General features: G+C 49.0%; 2 protein-coding genes and 1 long non-coding RNA gene across 3 annotated transcripts in view; 2 read left to right on the plus strand and 1 right to left on the minus strand.

The window, feature by feature from the left end:
- LOC141584947 (uncharacterized) overlaps positions 1–17,354 on the minus strand; it is a 32,177-nt gene extending 14,823 nt beyond the window's left edge. The window contains exons 1-2 of the long non-coding RNA XR_012518251.1: positions 17,008–17,354; positions 1,468–1,571 (exon numbers count right to left, since the gene is read on the minus strand). This is a non-coding gene — a long non-coding RNA (uncharacterized LOC141584947). The remainder of the gene's footprint in view (positions 1–1,467; positions 1,572–17,007) is intronic.
- On the plus strand, positions 14,376–15,212 carry AGRP (agouti related neuropeptide). The gene is made up of 3 exons (XM_003936300.3): positions 14,376–14,505; positions 14,664–14,749; positions 14,965–15,212. The coding sequence occupies exons 1-3, from the start codon at positions 14,376–14,378 to the stop codon at positions 15,145–15,147; spliced, it is 399 nt and encodes a 132-aa protein (XP_003936349.2). The 3' UTR covers positions 15,148–15,212.
- A 128-nt stretch (positions 17,355–17,482) lies between the features above and the next one.
- ATP6V0D1 (ATPase H+ transporting V0 subunit d1) overlaps positions 17,483–21,333 on the plus strand; it is a 45,192-nt gene continuing 41,341 nt past the window's right edge. The window contains exon 1 of the mRNA XM_003936299.3: positions 17,483–17,729. Within this exon, the coding sequence (XP_003936348.1) occupies positions 17,600–17,729 (130 nt within the window). The 5' untranslated portion in view covers positions 17,483–17,599. The remainder of the gene's footprint in view (positions 17,730–21,333) is intronic.

Here is a 21,333-nt window from a genome sequence, read left to right on the forward strand (position 1 = left end):
GGTTCAGGCCAGGCCAGTTTTCTAGTATCATATTCTGGATTTACCTGATTGCCTCTTCAAGATTAGATTCATAGTCAACATTTTTGGGAAGAATCCTACATTGGTGATTTTTGCATCACATCAGGAGGCCCATAATATAAGATTGCCATGCTATTAACGATGTTGAAACTGGAAGATAACACAGTTAAGATGACAGAATCAGGGTGCAGCCTTCCTTACCCCTTCTCCTCCAAGTATGGTGTATAGGCAGCTGCTGTAGTTGTCTACCCTTTCTGATAAGTAGCAAGCTGAGAGAGGTAGTGCATGTCTGTAGTCTCAGCTACTCAGGAGGCTGAGGCAGGAAGATTACTTGAGTCAAGGAGTTCAAGCCTGCTGGGTTATGCACGTCAGCCTGGGCTATGCAGTGAGATTATCTCAAAAAAAAAAGTAAAAAACTGAAAAAGTCAGGGTAGCCTGAGGCAGATAACACTCAGCCAGAAGGAAGTCTTCAGAGCCTCCTCTCTTCTCTCATTTTTTTTTTCTTTTTTCTTTTTTCTTTTTTTTTTGAGACGGAGTTCCGCTCTTGTTACCCAGGCTGGAGTGCAATGGCGCGATCTCGGCTCACCGCAACCTCCGCCTCCTGGGTTCAGGCAATTCTCCTGCCTCAGCCTCCTGAGTAGCTGGGATTACAGGCACGCGCCACCATGCCCAGCTAATTTTTTGTATTTTTAGTAGAGACGGGGTTTCACCATATTGACCAGGATGGTCTCGATCTCTTGACCTCGTGATCCACCCGCCTCGGCCTCCCAAAGTGCTGGGATTACAGGCTTGAGCCACCGCGCCCGGCTATTTTTTTTTTTTTTTTTGAGATGGAGTTTCGCTCTTGTTTCGTAGGTTGGAGTGCAATGGCGCAATCTCGGCTCACCACAACCTGTGCCTTCCGGGTTCAAGTGATTCTCCTCCGTCAGCCTCCCGAGTAGCTGCAAGTACAGGCATGCGCCACCATGCCTGGCTAATTTTGTATTTTTCGTAGAGACGGGGTTTCTCCATGTTGGTCAGGCTGGTCTCAAACTCCTGACCTCAGGTGATCTGCCCACCTCAGCCTCCAAAAGTGCTGGGATTACAGGTGTGAGCCACCGCACCTGGTCTTTTTGTTTGTTTGTTTTGGGATGGTGTCTTGCTCTGTCACCCAGGCTGGAGTGCAGTGTCGCAATCTTGGCTCACCGTAACCTCTGCCTCCTGGGTTGAAGTGATTCTCCTGCCTCAGCCTCCCAAGTAGCTGGGACTACAGGCGTGCTGCACCACTGTGCTGGCTAATTATTTTGTATTTTTAATAGAGACAGGGTTTCACCCTCTTGGCCCGACTGGTCTCAAACTCTTGACCTCAAGCCATCCACCCGCCTTGGCCTTCCAAAGTGCTGGGATTACAGGCATGAGCCACCGAGCCTGGCCCTCTGTTCTCTTTATTACAACAGTAAGAGGCCTCACCTTCAGAGATTGTTCCCTTTGCCAACACCAGGAGTAGGCTGGAGTCCAGGTTGCTGGGAGGACATGGGAAGACTTCTGGTACTTCTTCAGCTGTTACTTCGTTCCTAGGGAGAAAAAAACGAGGACAAAAAGTGAGTGGAATCCCTCGAGACTGGAACCAGGAAGCTAAGGGTGTGGGACAGTGGGAGTTGGGGGCTGTGCTGCTGGAAACTGCAGGCCCAATAGAAGTCCTGTCGTGAACAACTCTGCAAAAGCAACACTGAAGTTACTCCCTATCTTTCTCTTCTTTAGGAAGTAACTTCCTCCTCCCTTCACCTTTAAGAACCCCACCTACACAGACTGTCTCCTCCAGGAAACCCAGCAGTACTGCAAGAGGAAGGAACTCTTCACTTCTGGACTCATGGCACTTCAGCCAGGAACCACCATGAAGGCAGAAATGTTATCCAGTTACCCTGGAAGTAGGAAACCAAAAACATGAATAGCATTTATTGGAGCTAGACATGTAAACATCATTTAAAAGTTCTGTTTTTGGCTGGGTGCGGTGGCTCACACCTCTAATCCCAGCACTTTGGGAGGCTGAGGCAGCAGGATGGCTCGAAATTAGGAGTTGGAGAACAGCCTGGCCAACATGGTGAAACCCTGTCTCTACTAAAAACACAAAAATTAGCCAGGTGTGGTGGCACATGCCTGTAGTCCCAGCTATTCAGGAGGCTGAGGCAGGAAAATTTCTTGAACCCAGGAGGCAAAGGTTGCAGTGAGCTGAGATCGCGCCACTGTACTCTAGCCTGGGTGACAGAGCAAGACTCTGTCTCAAAAAAAAAAAAAAAAAAAAAAAAAGGCCGGGCGCGGTGGCTCAAGCCTGTAATCCCAGCACTTTGGGAGGCCGAGGCGGGTGGATCACGAGGTCAAGAGATCGAGACCATCCTGGTCAACACGGTGAAACCCCATCTCTACTAAAAATACAAAAAATTAGCTGGGCATGGTGGCGCGTGCCTATAATCCCAGCTACTCAGGAGGCTGAGGCAGGAGAATTGCCTGAACTCAGGAGGCGGAGGTTGCGGTGAGCCGAGATCGCGCCATTGCACTCCAGCCTGGGTAACAAGAGCGAAACTCCATCTCAAAAAAAAAGTTTTGTTTTTTCGTTTTTATTGAAAAGAAATCTGAAGCTCTGGCAAACCTGGGCCTACATCTCTGCCTGCTATCAATGGTTACCCCTTCACACCAAACTCACACTCTTCAAACTGTTATCAAAACACCACAGGTTCGGTCTAGGTCCTGCTGCCCACCACACAGAAAGCCAATCACTGAGACAATTATTGCCAAGGAAGAAGGCTTTAACTGGGTGCTGCAGGCAAGTAGATGGGAGATCAGTCTCAAATCCATCTCCCTGATGGACTAAAGCTAGGTGTTTATATTGCAGGGAAGAAATGTAACTGTGTGTGGGAAAATGAATGCAAGAGGTAAGGAAGCAAGCAGATGACTGAGGGGCCTTGAGTCTATTGTCTGGATGGGATGATCTGGTGGGTTTCAGTTCCTTGCTACTTTCTGAGAGGTCTGGGGGTCCTTTCCTGAGAGAGGAACTCAGAAAAAACAAATGTAAGTTTCAAGTTCTAAGATTAGAAGGGTTGATTTCTATGTTTATCCAAAAAAGCTGTCTATGGGACTATTGGGTTGGTTTCAAAACTTCCCCAATATTGAGTCAGAATGTAGTCATTGCTAATGTTGAAATACAGACCCAATCTTCTGTTTCTGAAAAAAAGTGTAGGTCAAGAGTTTGAGACCAGCCTGGCCAATATGGTGAAACCCCGTCTCCACTAAAAATGCAATAATTAGCTGGGTGTGGTGATGCATGCCTGTGAGCCCAGCTACTTAGGGGGCTGGGGCAGGAGAATCGCTTGAACCCAGGAGCTGTTGCAGTGAGCTGAGATCACACCACTACAGACCAATCTGGGTGACAGAGCCAGACTTCAGAAAAGGAAGGAAGGAAGGAAGGAAGGAAGGAAGGAAGGAAAGAAGGAAGGAAAAAAATATGACAATAAAAGAGAGGCCAAGGGGCCATGTGCTTCAGGGAAGATGAGAAATGGCATAATTGTGTGTGTGTGATTGTGTGTGTGTGTATAAGTGTAATTGGAGAAATACTCTTATTATTCAAACAAAGTGGATCTATGTTGAAAAATAGAACTCCAGGTGTCATTATTTCCAAGCATAGTGACCAGGGGCTCATTACGGGATCAGCTCTCCTCAGTATGACTCTCAGCTCTACCGCCCGCAAGCTATGTGACCTCAGACAAGACTGTGACAATATCAAGATGGCTCTATAGTTTAAACTTCTCTGGACTGCTAACATATAGCCCAGCTGCTATCTTAGTAACAAAATACCCTGCACACGTGGCTTTCATGGCTATGCTAAGGACAAAATGAAATCCCATACCCCAAATTATTCCTTCTGGGATGAAAATGTGCCCAAAGTCAATACTTGCCCAAGCCAAAAGCCAAATCTGGCTCCCATGGGCAGGTTTTTGGCCCTGACTTTGGCAGGTGGTGCTGGCCCATGTAACCCACAAGGCCACAGCAGGGGGAAGGCACTAGAGGCCAGGACTTCCGTGAGAGTCACAGGCTGACTTTGGGATGCTCATGGCCTGGGAGAGCTCAGCTAAGGTTAAGTGAGGACCATCAGGCCCTACCCAGATCAGAGAAAGTCACTATTAGTTCTCCAGCCACAGCCTTCAGCAGTAGGTGCCAGCAGGATTTTCAAAAATAGGACCAGGGAATCTGGGGACAAAGGTAACTCTCTACTGCAGGATGTTGAGGGAGGAGAAAAGGAAAAAATCAGTTGGGCAGACAGCTAAGGCTAGTTTTTAGTAAAATTCTTTTGAAAAATCAAAGCTGCAGGCACAGATAGAGCAGCCTGGGGAAAAAAATCAAGCTTCGGTTTTACAGATAAGGGAGTGAGGCCCAGCATAGAGGCCTTTGTCTTTGTGTAATCAGCGGGCTCCCGGGGAAAAAAGTTTCTTCCCGTTTTCAGGCATGTAAATGGTGGGCTCTGTGGGAACTTGCACAGGGAGGGAGATGGGAGGACTTACCTAAAACATACTTGCAATTACAGAGACAAGAGAAGCTACATGTGCTTTCCTAAAAACATGCTCACAGCTGCACAAAGGGAGTTACACAGATAGGGGAAGTTACACAAACAGCTACAAAGATGAGGGCAGTTTCTTTCTCTCCTTTTTTTTTTTTTTTTTTTTTTTGAGATAGAGTTTTGCTCCTGTTGCCCAGTCAAGTGATTCTCCTGCCCCAGCCTCCCGAGTAGCTGGGACTACAGGTGCCCACCACCATGCCCAGCTAATTTTTGTATTTTTAGTAGAGATAGGGTTTCATCATGTTGGCCAGGCTGAGCCACCATGCCCACTGGGAAATTTCTTATAAAAGCTTTTGTATTCAGTTGGATGCAGTGGCTTACACCTGTAATCCCAGCATGCTGGGAGGCCCAGGCAGGTGGATCACCTGAGGTCAGGAGTTCAAGAGCAGCCTGCTAAAACACACACACAAAATTAGCCAGGCATGGCAGCGGGCGCCTGTAATCTAAGCTACTCGGGATGCTGAGGCAGGAGAATTGCTGGAACCTGGGAGGTGGAGGTTTCAGTGAGCCAAGATCACGCCATTGCACTCCAGACTGGGAAACAACAGTCAGACTTCATCTCAAATAACAACACAGTGGCTCACACTTCTAAGAGGCCAAGGCAGGTGGATCACAAAGTCAGGAGTTCAAGACCAATATGATGAAACCCTGCCTCTACTAAAAATACAACAATTAGCTGGACATGGTGGCATATGCCTGTAGTCCCAGCTACTTGGAAGGCTGAGGCAAGAGAATGGCTTGAACCTGGGAGGCAGAGGTTGCAGTGAGCCAAGATCATGCCACTGCACTCCACCCTGGGCAACAGAGTAAGACTCAGTCTCAGAAAAAAAAAAAAAAAAAAAAAAAAAGCTGGCTGGGCATGGTGTCTCATGCCTGTTATCCCAGCACTTTAGTAGGTCAAGGCAGGCAGATCACAGGGTCAAGAGATCAAGACCATCCTGGCCAACATGGTGAAACCCCATCTCTACTAAAAAAAAAAAAATACAAAAATTGGCTGGGCATGGTGGTGGGCACCTGTGGTCTCAATTACTCTGGAAGCTGAGGCAGGAGAATCACTTGAAACCAGGAGGCAGAGGTTGCAGTTAGCTGGGATTGTGCAACTGCACTCCAGCCTGGCAACAGAGTGAGACTCTGTCCCCCAACCCTCCAAAAAAAAAAAAAAAAGGCCGAGTGCAGTGACTCATGCCTATAATCCCAGCACTTTGGGAGGCTGAGGCGGGTGGATCATCAGGTCAAGAGATTGAGACCATCCTAGCTAACATGGTGAAACCCCGTCCCTATAAAAAAAAATAAAATAAAAAAAGCTTTTGTATTCAACTGAGAAAACAGCAACCAACTCAGGCCCACTCTCTTGCTGTAGAGAGCTTTCTTCTGTTGCTTATTAAACTTTTGCTCCAACCTCACCCTTGGGGTCCATGCTCCTTAATTTTCTTGGTTGTGAGACAAAGAGCTCAGACAACCACCTCAGACAACAAGACTACTTCATGACCCTAGGCTGTTTCAATATGAGTGAGGAAGGAGGAGGCCTCAGAGACTACTAGAATTCAGCTTGGGTCCATAAAGGAAAGAAACCTTAAAAGAAGCATTCACTACAAAAAAATATAGATAAGAGATGTAAAGAAACTGAGGATATCATTTGGGAATGTGTTTGGCTGCAAGTATGAGAAAACCCAATGGTGACTTAAACAAGTATTTATCTTATGCAGCAAGATATCAGGAAGTGGGAAGACCAAGGCTGGCACAATACAACTTCATTACAATGCCATCAAGGCATGGTCTACTTTTCTTGTTAGAAAAAGTAGAAATACCATCCTTATCAAGTTAGTCTATGCTCATGGTTGTAGCCTCATGGTCACAAGTTGGCTGCCATAGCTCCAAATATTATATTTACATTCCAGAAAGGAAGTAGAAGAGAAAGAAGCATAAAGAGGTGGCACCTCTGCCAAAGGCCTCAGTGTAAGTCTCATGAGTCACATATGCACCCCGGGAACACCAAACTTTCAGGGAACTTGAGGAAGTTAGTATGCTTAGGCTCTGTCCCAAAGAAAAGGCTTATTTTTGAAGGAAGGGAAAATGAGTACTTGGAGATAGTGGAAAGGCAACCAACTGTGTCTGCCTTACTTAGTGCTTATAAATTCAAATATTAGATCAAATCTCCTCTGAAACTAGCCTGACTTCTGGATTTTTCAGTTATCTGAGCCAATAAATTATTATTACTATTTTTTTTTAGGATGGAGTTTTGCTCTCGTGACTCAGGCTAGAGCGCAGTGGTGCAATCTCGAATCACTGCGACCTCTACCTCCCGGGTTCAAGTGATTCTCCTGCCTCAGCCTCCTCAGTATCTGGGATTACAGGCCCACACCACCACACCTGGCTAATTTTGCATTTTTCAGTAGAGGCAAGGGTTTCACCATTTTGGCCAGGCTGGTCTCAAACTCTTGACCTCAGTTAATCTGCCCACCTACCCCTCTCAAAGTGTTGGGATTACAGGTGTGAACCATCGCACCTGGCCTAATTATTTTTATAGTTTAAGACCATTTGAATCATGGTTTCAGTTCATTGCAACTGATGTCCTCTCACTGGCACTCTGTTTTCCCAATTTTCTTCCTTGAATACAGGACTAACCACAGTCGCTCCAGAGGGGCTTCTTTTTAAATTCACAGGTAGGAAACAGCATAGCCTCATAGCGCCCCTAACGGACAAAATAAGGAGCACCCTTTTTTGGGGATGGAGTGCCCTAATGTACTCCATAGAATACAATCAGAGGTCATTTATTGTTAGACACTCCATTATTTTTTGAACGACTAACAAAGGAAAAGAAAAAATGTTTTCATTAAGACATAACATCCAGTAAAATATATAAGTCCTTTTTTTTCGAGATGGAGTCTTGTTCTGTCATCCAGGCTGGAGTGCAATGGGATGACCTCGGCTCACTGCAACCTCTGCGTCCCGGGTTCAAGCAATTCTCCTGCCTCAGCCTCTTGAGTAGCTCGGACTACAGGTGCACATCACCATATCTGGCTGTTTTCCTTCCTTCTTTCTCTTTCTTTTCTTTCTCTTTTCTTTCTTTCTTTCTTTCCTTCCTTCGTTCCTTCCTTCCTTCCCTCCCTCCCTCTCTCCCTCCCTCTCTCTCTCCCTCTCTCCCTCTCTCCCTCCTTGCTTCGTTGCATTTGACGAATCTCGCTCTGTCACCCAGGCTGCAGTGCAATGGCACAATCTCAGCTCACTGCAACCTCTGCCTCCTGGGTTCAAGTGATTCTCTTGCCTCAGCCTCCTGAGTAGCTGGGATTATAGGAACACACCATCATGCCTGGGTAATTTATTTATATTTGTAGAGATGGGGTTTTACCATATTGGCCAGGCTGACCTCGAACTCCAGACCTCAGGTGATCCTCCCACTTTGGCCTCCCAAAGTGCTGGGATTATAGGTGTGAGCCACCCCACTTGGCAAAATACATGTCTTAAATGTACTGTTTAATGAAATTTTACGTATGTATATACCTGTGTAACCACCACTCAGATCAAGATACAAAACCTTTCCAACACCTCACAAGTTTTCCTCATTTCCTCCCTCAGTCAATAATTCCCACCCTTCCAGAGTTAACTGCTGTTGTTAGTTTTATCACCATTTATGATAATTTTGCTTGGGTCTGAATATCATAGGGCTGGAATCACATCATCCTTACTCTCTCTTCAGCAGCGCACTTCCTTCATTCAACCTCATGTCTATGTGATTCATTCATGTTGTAGTGTGTAGCAGGAGTTCATTCTTTTCTCCTTGCTGTATAATTGCCAATTATATAAATACACTAGTTTTTTTTTTTGTTTGTTTGTTTTTGAGATGGAGTCTCACCTCACGCTATTGCCCAGGCTGGAGTCCAGTGGTGCGATCTCAGCTCACTGTAACCTTCACCTCCTAGGTTCAAGTGGTTCTCCTGCCTCAGCCTCCCACATAGATGGGACTACAGGTGTACACCACCATGCCCAGCTAATTTTTTTATTTTTAGTAGAGACGGGGTTTCATCTTGTTGGCCAGGCTGGTCTTGAACTCCTGACCTCATGAGCCACCTGGCCTGGCCTCCCAAAGTACTGAGATTACAGGCGTGAGCCACTGTGCCCAGCCTTTTTTTTTTTTTTTTTTTGAGATAGTGTCTCATTCTGTCACCCAAGCTGGAGTGCAGTGGTGCAATCTTGGCTCACTGCAACCTCTGCCTCCTGGGTTCAAGTGATCCTTCCACCTCAGCCTCTTGAGAAGCTGGGACTACAGGCTTTGCCATCACACCTGGCTAATTTTTGTATTTTCTGTAGAAATGGGATTTTGTCATGTTGCTCAGGTTGGTCTTGAACTCTGAGCTCAAGTGATCTGCCCACCTCTGCCTTCCAAAGTGCTGGGATTACAGGTGTGAGCCACTGTGCCTAGCCCAATTATATCAGTATACTGCTATTATCTATTTTCCTGTTCATGCGTATGTGAATTGTTTCCAGATTTTTTGGTTTTGTTTTGTTTTTGAGACGAGGTCTTGTGCGCAGACCAGAACCTCCTGGGCTCAAGCAATCCTCCCCACCTCAGCCTCTGGAGTAGCTGGGACCACAGGTATGTACCACCACACCTGGCTATTTTTAAATTTTTTGTAGAGATGGGGGTCTCCCTATGTTACCCAGGCTGGTCTCAAACTCCTGGGCTCAAGGGTGTCTCCCACCTCGGCTTCCCAAAGTGCTGGGATTGCAATGGCCTGATCTTGGCTCACCAAAACCTCCTTCCAGGTTCAAGTGATTCTCCTGTCTCAGCCTCCCGAGTAGCTGAGATTACAGGCATGCACCACCACACCTGGCTAATTTTTGTATTTTTAGTAGAGATGGAATTTCTTTATGTTGGTCAGGCTGGTCTTGAACTGCTGACTTCATGATCTGCCTGCCTTTTGGCCTCCCAAAGTGCTGGGATTACAGGCATGAGCCACCGTGCCTGGCCTATCTTTTTATTTTATTCTAATCCTCAAAGGATTTGGATGATTCCAGAAACAACCTCTCCAGCACACCCAGAAATAATATTTAACCAGATATCTGTGCATCCCTGGCCCAGTCAAGTTGACACAAAAAATTAACCATCACAGATCCCCTCCAGCTCAGGACTCAATATGCCAGCCTGAGAGAACCCCCAACTATCCTTCTCCCCTCCCTGAATGACTGAGGAGACCGTGCCTCTCCAGGCAACCTCTGCCTTAGAAAGTTCTACAGATGATGATTCACAGGAAACTCATGGCTGTCCTCTCTGGGGCAGGGGCAATAGGCTGGGTGGGGAGTTTCTAAATCAACCCCAATTGACAGAGCCATGGGTGCTTGCAGTTCTTCTCCCCTGCGCCTCCCACTCCCCTCCCTTAGACAAAGTGGGGAAAAGGCGCTTGGAGAGGAGTACACTGAAGGAGGAAAAAGAAGAGAAGGCAGAGTGTTCAAGCACCCCTCTGATCTCATGTGATCTCTGGCACATGCATGCATACTCTCCCCTTTCTCTTTTCTGCACAGAGTCCCTACGTTCAGGCCCCAGCCTCACTGAGGAGGCTCTGCCTCCCTGCAGATCTCCCAAATCCTCCTCCCAGAACATGCCACATATTTCTGAAGGTCCTTTTGCCAACAAGCATTGTCCTGGGGCTATCAGGCTGGTTCCTTACCAGTAAAATCACTCACATAGTTAAACATTTTTTTAAATTAACAAAAACTTTTTTTTGGCTGGGTGCAGTGGCTCAAGTCTGTGATCTTAGCACTTTGGGAGGCCGAGGTGGGTAGATTATGAGGTCAAGAGTTTGAGACTGGCCTGCCTAGCCAGAATGGTGAAATCCTGTCTCTACTAAAAATACAAAAAATTAGCCAAGCATGGTGGTGCATGCCTGTAATCCCAGCTACTCGGGAGGCTGAGGCAGAACAAGAGAATTGCTTGAGGCCGGACGCAGTGGCTCACGCCTGTAATCCCAGCACTTTGGGAGGCCGAGGCGGGTGGATCACGAGGTCGAGAGATCGAGACCATCCTGGTCAACATGGTGAAACCCTGTCTCTACTAAAAATACAAAAAATTAGCTGGGCATGGTGGCTCATGCCTGTAATCCCAGCTACTCAGGAGGCTGAGGCAGGAGAATTGCCTGAACCCAGGAGGCGGAGGTTGCGGTGAGCCGAGATCGCGCCATTGCACTCCAGCCTGGGTAACAAGAGCGAAACTCCGTCTCAAAAAAAAAAAAAAGAGAATTGCTTGAACCCAGGAGGCAGAGATTGCAGTAAGCCAAGACTGCACCACTGCACTCCAGCCTGGGTGACAGAACAAGATTCCATCTCAAAAAAAGAAAAGAAAAGAAAAATTTATATATATACACACATACGTATATATATATTTTAAAATAGAGACCAGGTTTCGCCAAGTTGCCCAGGCTGGCCTCAAACTCCTAGGCTCAGGTGGTCTGCCTGCCTCAACTTCCCAAAGTGCTGGTATTATAGGCGTGAGCCACCACTTCCACGGCTCATGGCAGCCTCAATCTCCTGGGCTGAAGCTATCCTCCTCCCTGTCTCCTGAGTAGCTGGAACTACAGGTGTGCACCACCACATTCAGCTAATTTAAATTTTTTTTTTTTTTTTGAGACAAAGTTTTGCTCATGTTGCCCGGGCTGGCGTGCAATTGCGCGATCTCAGCTCACCATACCTCTGCTTCCCAGGTTCAAGTGAATCTCCTGCCTCAGCCTCCTGAGTAGCTGGGATTACAGGCAAGCACCACCATACCCAGTTAATTTTTGTTGCTGTTGTTGTTTTAAAGTAGAGACGGGGTTTCTCCATGTTGGTCAGGCTAGTCTTGAACTCCAACCTCAGGTGATCCACCCACCTCAGCCTCCCAAAGTGCTGGGATTACAGGCAAAAGCCACCGCACCCGGCCTTAAAATTTTTTTGTAAATACAGTGTCATTATGTTGCGCAGGCCAGTCCTGAACTCTTGGCCTTAAGAAACTGTGAGTCACTACAATGGACCATTTTTTGGTTTGTTTTGTTTGTTTATTTGTTTTGTTTTTTGAGGCAATGTCTTGCTCTGTCACCCAGGGTGGAGTGCAGTGGCCTGATCACAGATAATTGTGTTTTGGTGGTGGGTTTTCTTGATGTCTCCCTCACTGGACCTGACCAGGGCATGGGCTGCTTTGTGAGTGCCACAGCCCTCCCTCATCACTGCCCATGGGGCTGATACACCTGTGTGCACACACCCAGGTGAAGACAGCCACTGCTTGTAGGTGAGGTGAGACTGAGCATCTGGGTGGGAGGAGGTCCCCCGCTCCCACCCTGCCCACACCAGACCATGAGAAGCTGTCTTTAGCATGGGTGCTGACCAGGCCCAGACTGGGTGACAGAGTGAGGCACCGTCTCAAAAAAAAAAAAAAAAAAAAAAAAAAAAAGACATAATGAGGTGTAATTTTAATTTCTTGGATGTCCTAGTATGGGTTTCTTCATTTCATTTTAAATAGCTTTTTTTTTTTTGAGATGGAATCTCACTCTGTCACCCATGTTGGAGTGATCTCTGCTCATTGCAGCCTCTGCCTCCCATGTTACAAGTGATTCTCATGCCTCAGCCCCCATGTAGCTGGGATTACAGGCATGTGCCACCACACCTAGCTAATTTTTCTATTTTTAGTAGAGCTAGAGTTTCACCATATTGGCCAGGTTGGTCTTCAACTCCTGACCTCCAGTGATCCACCCACCTTGACCTACCAAAGTGCTGGGATTACAGGCATGAGCCACCATGCCTAGCCACCCTTTATCTTCTTTTCTTTTTGAGACAGGACCTTGCTCTGTCACCCAGGCTGGAGTGTGGTGATGCAATCATAGCTCACTGCAACCTTGAACCACTGTGCTCAAGCCATCCTCCCACTTCAGCCTCTATTACAGGCATGCACCACTACACCCAGCTATTTTATTGACTGATTGAGTGAACGATTGATTTTTTTTTTTTTTTTAAGATGGAGTTTCGCTCTTGTTACCCAGGCTAGAGTGCAATGGCGCGATCTCGGCTCACCGCAACCTCCGCCTCCTGGGTTCAGGCAATTCTCCTGCCTCAGCCTCCTGAGTAGCTGGGATTACAGGCTTGAGCCACCATGCCCAGCTAATTTTTCGTGTTTTTAGTAGAGACGGGGTTTCACCATGTTGACCAGGATGGTCTCGATCTCTTGACCTCGTGATCCACCCGCCTCGGCCTCCCAAAGTGCTGGGATTACAGGCTTGAGCCACCGCGCCCGGCCCAATGATTGATTTTTAGATGGGAGTTTCACTCTTGTTGCCCAGCCTGGAGTGCAGTGACGCCATCTCAGCTCACTGCAACCTCTGCCTCCCAGGTTCAAGCAATTCTCCTGCCTCAGCCTCCGGAGTAGCTGGGTCTACAGGCACGTGCCACCATGCCTGGCTAATTTTAGTATTTTTAGTAGAGATGGGGTTTCTTCATGTTGGCCAGGGTGGTCTCCATCTCATGATCTGCCCACCTCAGCCTCCCAAAGTGCTGAGATTATAGGCATGAGCCACTGAGCCCAGTCTATTTTTAAAATTTTTTGTAGCAGCAGGGTCTCACATGATACCCAGGCTGATCTTAAACCCCTGGCCTCCCAAAATGCTGGGATTACAGATGTGAGCCACCATATCTAGTCCCTTCATCTTTTTTCCACTGCTTGTGCCAACCCAGTTTGTGCACTGGGGCCTCAAAGCTGATTCAGCCTACATCCCTTTCCCAGATGGACACGTGTGTGATAAACAGCCCTGCAGTGAGGTGAGGGAAGGGAGGGGAAGCGAGGTCCTGTATGTCCTGCCATCTCCACAAAAGGGCAGTCCTCACCCCAGCTTTGTGCTGATGAGACCAGGTATAGGCAGTCTTGATGACACAGGGCGGAAGGGAGCAGCCATTAGCGCTAATGAGGCAGGCGGCCTGAAAGCTTTTTACTCTGCAATGGCTCGCCCACCCAGGGAACAGTTCATTCTGTTTCCTTGGCTTCCAGGAACCCCAGGCAGAAAGGGGTTTGGGGACAGGAGCAGGAGTGGGGGTTCTTGGAGAAGCCTGGAGGGAGAAAGGGAGAGGACCAGAAATGCATTTGGGAGGGCCTGGGATTGGTTAGGTGGGCTTTTCCCCTCCCCATTCCCTCCAAAGAAACCCAGGTTCTGGTTCAGCACTCTACCCCTGCCCAACAGTGGCTACTGGCCCATCACCCTCTCCCATGCCCTTGACCTGAATTCTTGGAAGCACAGGAAACAACATGCTACGTAGGGGCTGAGTAAGCATCACTGGGGCCACAAATTAAATTAACCTTTCAGGGCCGCTTGCCTTATTATTACTAATGGCTCCACCCTGGCTCAGCTCCTAGGTCCCTGTCCTGTGGAAATTTGGGGCCCCTGGGCACCCTCTCTTGCTCCCAAATTTTAATTGGCTCCTGGAAACCTCACCCCAAATTAGAGATGGGCACCTCTCTTGTAGAACAAAAGGCTCAGGTCCGGGGAGTAAGGGCCTGAACTGTGCCCCCACCCTCCAAGAAGGGCCCCTTGCAGCCTGGCTGCAGGGATCAGTCACGTGTGGCCCTTCATTAGGCCCTGCCATATAAGCCGAGGGCCCTGGGTGGCCGGGAACTCTCTAGGGAAGAATCCAGGAGGCAGAGGTGAGTTCTCAGGTTGGGCAGGGACTCCTCCTCTCTGCGGGGCCTCTATCTGGGCACCTAGAGGGGATTCCAAGGATGAGGAGGGACTAAGTGGTATGTCTTCCGCTGAGCCAGGCCATGCTGACTGCAGCGATGCTGAGCTGTGCCCTGCTGCTGGCACTGCCTGCCATGCAGGGAGCCCAAATGGGCTTGGCCCCCCTGGAGGGCATCAGAAGTCCTGACCAGGCCCTGTTCCCAGAGCTCCCAGGTCAGTGTGGGCAGGGGTGGGACTGGGCGGGGCCTGAATACTCTCTGGACACAAACTGTCTCCCCTGGCCTAAGCCCTCTTTCTCCCTTCCCAAACCCTCTCCTGGGAGGTGGGTGCTTTGTGCATGGGGGTTCCTGCCCTCACATCCTCTGCCCCAGGCCTGGGCCTGCAGGCTCCACTGAAGAAGACAACTGCAGAACAGGCAGAAGAGGATCTGCTGCAGGAGGCTGAGGCCTTGGCAGAGGTAACTGCTCAGGGGAAAGGGTGAGGTGGCAGTACTTGGGAGGGGGCACTGGGTATTAGCTCCTCTCCCCAGCTCCAAGTTCCCTCACCAGCGATGACACTACAGATCACCTCTACCCACGTTCCACTGCCATCCTGCATAGGTTGGAACAGGTAAGGTCCCTGGACCTGTCTTCCGAGGCCTGTGCCCACATTCCTGGTTCCCCACCTCTGCAGGTACAAGACCTGCAAGACCGCGAGCCCCGCTCCCCACGCCGCTGCGTAAAGCTGCAGGAGTCCTGCCTGGGACAGCAGGTGCCTTGCTGTGACCCATGTGCCACGTGCTACTGCCGCTTCTTCAATGCCTTCTGCTACTGTCGCAAGCTGGCTACTGCCACGAACTCCTGCAGCCGCACCTAGCTGGTCAACTTCAGGGTCGGAGCCAGGGTAGGGGCAAGGAAACGCAAATAAAGAATGGGACCAACCCCGAGGCTGTGATTATTTCAAACGTGGCGGTAGAAGGAGGGAGGGTTTATGGAGGGGATGGGAGTGTCAGTAAGCCAAGAAACCACACATACTCTTATCCCAGCGCCTGGGCTACCCCATCATAGGAGGCACATACATGGGTGCTTCTAGGGATCCTGGTGCCCCTGGGAAAAGTAGAGAAGAGCTGCACTCCAGCTTTTGAGAATCTGTATAGCAAGTGCAGGGAAAGCAGGACGCAGGGCGGCATCGGGGCTACCACTCTGGGCTAGTGAATAACCCTTAGGCTCCAGGGCTGCTTGCTGTGACTTCCACGCAAAGCCTGACCCTCATCTTGCTACCAGAGGGAAGGTGGGGACTGTGAGTTGTTCAGGTCCTTAGCGTTTTGAACAAAGAATTGAACAAAACCCAGAAAGTAACAAAGAAATGGCATACAGGAAGGAAGCAGAAAGCAGGGATCTGTTAAAGCGAAAAAGCACTTCGCAGGGTGTGAGTGGGCCTGACCAAGAGACTCAAGGGACTTGATTACAACGTTTTCTGTTTTTTTCTTCCTTCCTTTCCTTTTCTTTCCTCTGTCTCTCTTTCTTTCCTTCCTTTCCTCCCTCCCTCCCTTCTTTTTTTTTTTCCACGGAGTTTCACTCTGTTCTCACCCAGGCTAGAGTGCAGTGGCTCAGTCTTGGCTCACTGGAACCTCTGCCTCCTGGGTTGAAGTGATTCTCCTGCCTCAGTCTCCTGAGTAGCTGACCTACAGGCGAGTGCTACCAAGCCCAGCTTTTTGTATTTTTAGTAGAGATGAGGTTTCACCGTGTTAGGAAGGATGGTCTCAATCTCCTGACCTTGTGATCTGCCCGCCTCGGGCCCCTAAAGTGCTGGGATTAGGGTGGGACGTGAGTTACCGAACCTGGCCAATTTTCTGGGTTTTAAGTACTCCTTTTGCGGCCCCTATTGGCTACCCCTGATCTGGATGAAGGGTTTGGTCCGTGGCTAATTAACTCATTTATGCCTGAGGTTGCAATTTTTTATTTTTGCAATCAGACCTTGGCGATGACCTTGAGCAGTAGGACATAAATAACTCCCACATGCTTAGGATGTTCCAATAATGGAACACTAGGCACAAATGGGGCTGAGGTGAATTAGCGCCCTATGCAGATGAAGGGATGGCCCGTGCTTGAACTGCGGCCAATCCAAGGCACTCTCCTTTCCATCTAAGACATGGTGAAACGGGGAGGGTTGTAGAGACAGTGGTTTGATCCTCTATTCTCCGGACATGGGGAGATGGGGTTTTTCTTTTTGGTTTAGCTTTAGCGAGTTCACCTTAATTGGCCTCGGGTTCCCTGCCCCCAGACCTTGGTGTTTTTTTCTTTTTTGGGACGGAGTTTCGCTCTTGTTACCCAGGCTGGAGTGCAATGGCGCGATCTCGGCTCACCGCAACCTGCGCCTCCTGGGTTCAGGCAATTCTCCTGCCTCAGACTCCCGAGTAGCTGGGACTACAGGCAAGCACTATGCCCAACTAATTTTCTGTATTTTTAGTAGAGCCGGGGTTTCACCATGTTGACCAGGATGGTCTCGATCTCTTGACCTCGTGATCCACCCGCCTCGGCCTACCAAAGTGCTGGGATAACAGGCCTGAGCCACCGCGCCCGGCCTGTGTTTTTTGTTTTATGAAGTCAGCACAAATTGGCGTCAGAATCCCTGCCCCCAGACCTTGATGTTTTCCCTTGATTCAGCTTCAGAATCCAGCACGTTTTGGCCTCAAGTTCCCCCCCTCGAGATCTTATTCTCCCGCCTCAATCAGACCTTAGTTTCCCTCTGCGGAGGTGGCTGGCCCAGCAGTCTGGAAACTTTCCAAGCTTGAGAAGGTCTCACTCTCCTTTTTTTTTTTTTTTTTTTTTTTTTAAGACGCGGGGGGGTTCACCATGTTGGTCAGGCTGGTCTTAAACTCCCGACCTCAGGTGATCCGCCCGTTTTGGCCTCCAAAGTTCTTGGATTACAGGCATGAGCCATCACGCCCGGCCGAGAAGGGCTCACTCACTTCTTTACTCTGCCCGCTCCTGCAGCGCTAGGTGCCGCAAACTCGGGAAAGCCAGAGAGAGGACCTAGTCAAATCCGGGCGGCCACTGTCACCACCATGCGGCCAGCCTCAAACGTCCTCCTCTTAGCGCGCAGGCGCTGTAGGGCAGTCCCCACCCCACGCCTGCGCAGCGCTTCCGGGCAGCCATCCGGAAGCTACGGGCTGCTCAGAGCCCCGCCCCGTTGTGGTCACGTGAGGCGCTTGCGCGTCACCTGACGCTCTTGACAGTCCGAGGAGGGCGCAGAGTCAGCTGATCTGCGAATTGTGATTCGTGCCGGTTGTTCTGGGATCTCCAGTGCCGCCGCTCCCGCAGCAGCCATGTCGTTCTTCCCCGAGCTTTACTTCAACGTGGACAATGGCTACTTGGAAGGACTGGTTCGCGGCCTGAAGGCTGGGGTGCTCAGCCAGGCCGACTACCTCAACCTGGTGCAGTGCGAGACGCTCGAGGGTGAGCCGGGGGCGCGAAAGGAGGGGATAGAGGCCGGCTGGAGCCTGAGGGTTCAGAGGTGTGGGCCGTGAAGCCGGGAGCGGAGGTCTTGAAGGGCCTGAGAAACCTCTCTGGGCATCCCAGGGCTGAAGGCGGACGTGCGGGAGCGGGATCTACCTCTGCCTGGGCTCGGCGCGGGCCCAGACGCAAACAAGGTTTTAAGAACCGCAGTTGTTCTCTGCTTGGGTTGCCTTTTCTTTCGCTGTGCTTGCCCTGCAGTTTGGAAGGAGGGGGTCTTTCGGGGGTGGCTGATCGGTGCGAGGTGTAGCCATACAAGGCTCTTTACCTTGATGTAGCCCGAGAGCTGTCCCATGGCAACGCTTAGGGACGGTAAGCGGAAAAGTCCCCCATCTCTTCTTCCTCCCCGCATCAAGACACCAAGGTCTTTGGGATCACTGTGTCTTCGCGTTGGCCTGCGGGATGAGCCTTCCTGGGGAATTGCTGAGCCAGTTTAGTGAGGATTTTCTCCCAACTCTGAACCACTGGCTGGGCAGTGTCTTCTGAAGGCAGTGTTTGGGAGAATAAGGGTGGCCCTGCAAGCCTGGATAGTTCAGATACAAGTATTTGGCCAGTTAATCCCATTCCCTTAGCGAGGGGGATGCCTGTTGAGACAGGGTTTCCAAGCACAAGAGTGTTGAGAAACCAAGTTCCCCTTTCTTCACACAGCTCCAGAGTGGAGTTGACTTCCTGAGGCACAGCTCCAACAGATGTACTGAGTCAGAGATATCTCTAATTCCAGTCTTTGCCAACCACTCCCGCTCCAGGTGGTAGGGAAGGGCAGGGTGGCTGGGATGTGAGTTTTCATCCCTGATTCCCAAGTGGTACTTTTGAGCAGAGGTGCCGATAGCCTCGTGATTGGTAGCTGAAGGGGGAGGATGGCCAGGTGATTCACCCACTAAAGAACATTTTCTCATCAGAAACTTCTTGAAGTTTAAAGTGAGCCCAGAGAAAAAATTCATTTATTGTTTACCTTGCAAACTAGACCAGTAAAGTGAAAAGAAATACCTTTAAAATAGAAAACTTAAAAAAAAATAGAAAATTTACTGTTGAAATACAATAATTGTAGGTGTTATTTTAATGTAAATGTGCAGTACAATAATTGTAGGTGTTATAATGTTAATGTAAATCTTTAAGAAAAGTTGTTTACTGGGCCAGGTACGATGGCTCATGCCTGTAATATCAGCACTTTGGGAGGCCACGGCAGGCAGATCACAAGGTCAGGAGTTCAAGACTATCCTGGCCAACATGGTGAAACCCCGTCTGTACTGAAAATACAAAAATTAGCTGGGCGTGGTGGTGTGTGCCTGTAGTCCTAACTACTTGGGAGGCTGAGGCAGGAGAATGCTTGAACCCCGGAGGCGGAGGTTGCAGATGGTGCCACTGCACTCCAACCTGGACAACAGAGCAAGACTGCATCTGAAAATAAAGAAAGAGAGAAAGAAAGAGAGAAAGAAAGAAAGAAAGAAAAGTTGTTTATCTTACTTATGTGAGTGGAGGATGCTGGGTTGTAGGGGTCTGCCAGCAAACTGATTGACCTTACTGTGAGAAAAAAGAGGAGAAATAGAATGAGGCTGCCTGGGACAGGGCCTAGCACACAATTGGCGCTTAATGTGAGTTTTGTGGACTGACTGGGACTTGTCAAATGTCTTTATTTGCCTAAATCTAAGGTGAACATCATTGATCATCAACAGACATTCGGTTGGTTGTTTCTTTTCTTTTTTTTTTGAGACGGAGTTTCGCTCTTGTTACCCAGGCTGGAGTGCAATGGCGCGATCTCGGCTCACCGCAACCTCCGCCTCCTGGGTTCAGGCAATTCTCCTGCCTCAGCCTCCTGAGTAGCTGGGATTACAGGCACGCGCCACCATGCCCAGCTAATTTTTTGTATTTTTAGTAGAGACGGGGTTTCACCATGTTGACCAGGATGGTCTCGATCTCCTGACCTCGTAATCCACCCGCCTCGGCCTCCCAAAGTGCTGGGATTACAGGCTTGAGCCACCGCGCCCGGCTGTTTCTTTTCTTGACTTTCCTCAATCCTGCTGCTGTCTTCTTCCCTGTAGAGCTTCTGGGGGCACAGGGTTCTTCCCATCTTCCCAGTGGACCCTCTATCACACCCATAAACATGTTAGGCCATTCTTTCTACACATTCTTCCCATAACACTGCTCAAGATAGGCCCTGCCCTGCCCCACCTTGTAGAACACCATCGATCTTTAGTGTGGCATTCAGGGATCCCTTGCTCATTCACACACACTTTTTTTGTTTGTTTGTTTTGAAACAGTCTAGCCTTGTTGCCCAGGCTGGAGTGCAGTGGGGCGATCTCTGCTCACTGCAACCTCCACCTCACCAGTTCAAGTCATTATTGTGCCTCCGCCTCTCTAGTAGTTGGAATTACAGGCATGTGCCACCATGCCTGGCTAATTTTTGTATTTTTAGTCAAGACGGGGTTTTGCCATATTGGCTAGACTGGTCTCGAACTCCTGACCTCAAGCGATCCACCCACCTCGGCGCCCAAAGTGCTGGGATTACAGGCATGAACCACCATGCCTGGCCATTTATACGCATTTCTATCCCTCACGCAAGCCATCCCTCCAACACTTGGTACACAAAGTATGGTAGATTTTGGAGCTAGGCAAACCTGGGTTTGAATCCCAATCCTGCCAATTACTGGACTACCTTGACAAGCTATTTAACACCTCTGGGCCTTGGGTTTTTCAGCTGGTGTATCAATAGCACCTATCTCATACAGATTGTGAAATATCAACAAGCTACTTCGGTTTGGCCCAGCACCAAGGACAGAGTAAGCGCTAGGTAAATGTTAGCCCTTGTTTTCAATGTTGTTTGTACCTGTACCCTCCAGAATTTCCCCTTCCTCTTTTCTCTTTTTTTTTTTTTTTTTTTTTTGAGACAGAGTTTCGCTGTTGTTACCCAGGCTGGAGTGCAATGGCACGATCTCGGCTCACCGCAACCTCCGCCTCCTGGGTTCAAGCAATTCTCCTGCCTCAGCCTCCCGAGTAGCTGGGACTACAGGCACATGCCACCATGCCCAGCTAATTTTTGTATTTTTAGTAGAGACAGGGTTTCACCATGCTGACCAGGATAGTCTCGATCTCTTGACCTCGTGATCCACCTGCCTCGGCCTCCCAAAGTGCTGGGATTATAGGCGTGAGCCACCGCGCCCGGTCTCCTCTTTTCTCTTTAAAACTATTTATTATGGATACCATCAAACATATACAAATTAGAAGCAATAATATAATGAGCCCCTAAGTAATAATCACCTAACTACAACAATTATCAATTCTTGCTGATAGAACAATTATCCATCTTGTTTCAGTAGTAGCTCCATTTATAGCCCTACACCCAAATTATTAATAAGTAGATCCCAGACAACATACCATTTCAGTTGCAAATATTTCAGCATCTCTGAAAAAAGTCATGAGGTTTTTTTTTGAGATGGAGTCTTGCTCTGTCAGTGGCACGATCTTGGCTTATGGCATCCTTTGCCACCTGGGGTCAAGCAATTCCCCTGCCTCAGTTTCCTGAGCAGCTGGGACTATAGGCATGTGCCAC

This window comes from Saimiri boliviensis, chromosome 1 (assembly GCF_048565385.1).
Source record: "Saimiri boliviensis isolate mSaiBol1 chromosome 1, mSaiBol1.pri, whole genome shotgun sequence".
Taxonomy (NCBI): Eukaryota; Metazoa; Chordata; class Mammalia; order Primates; family Cebidae; genus Saimiri; species Saimiri boliviensis.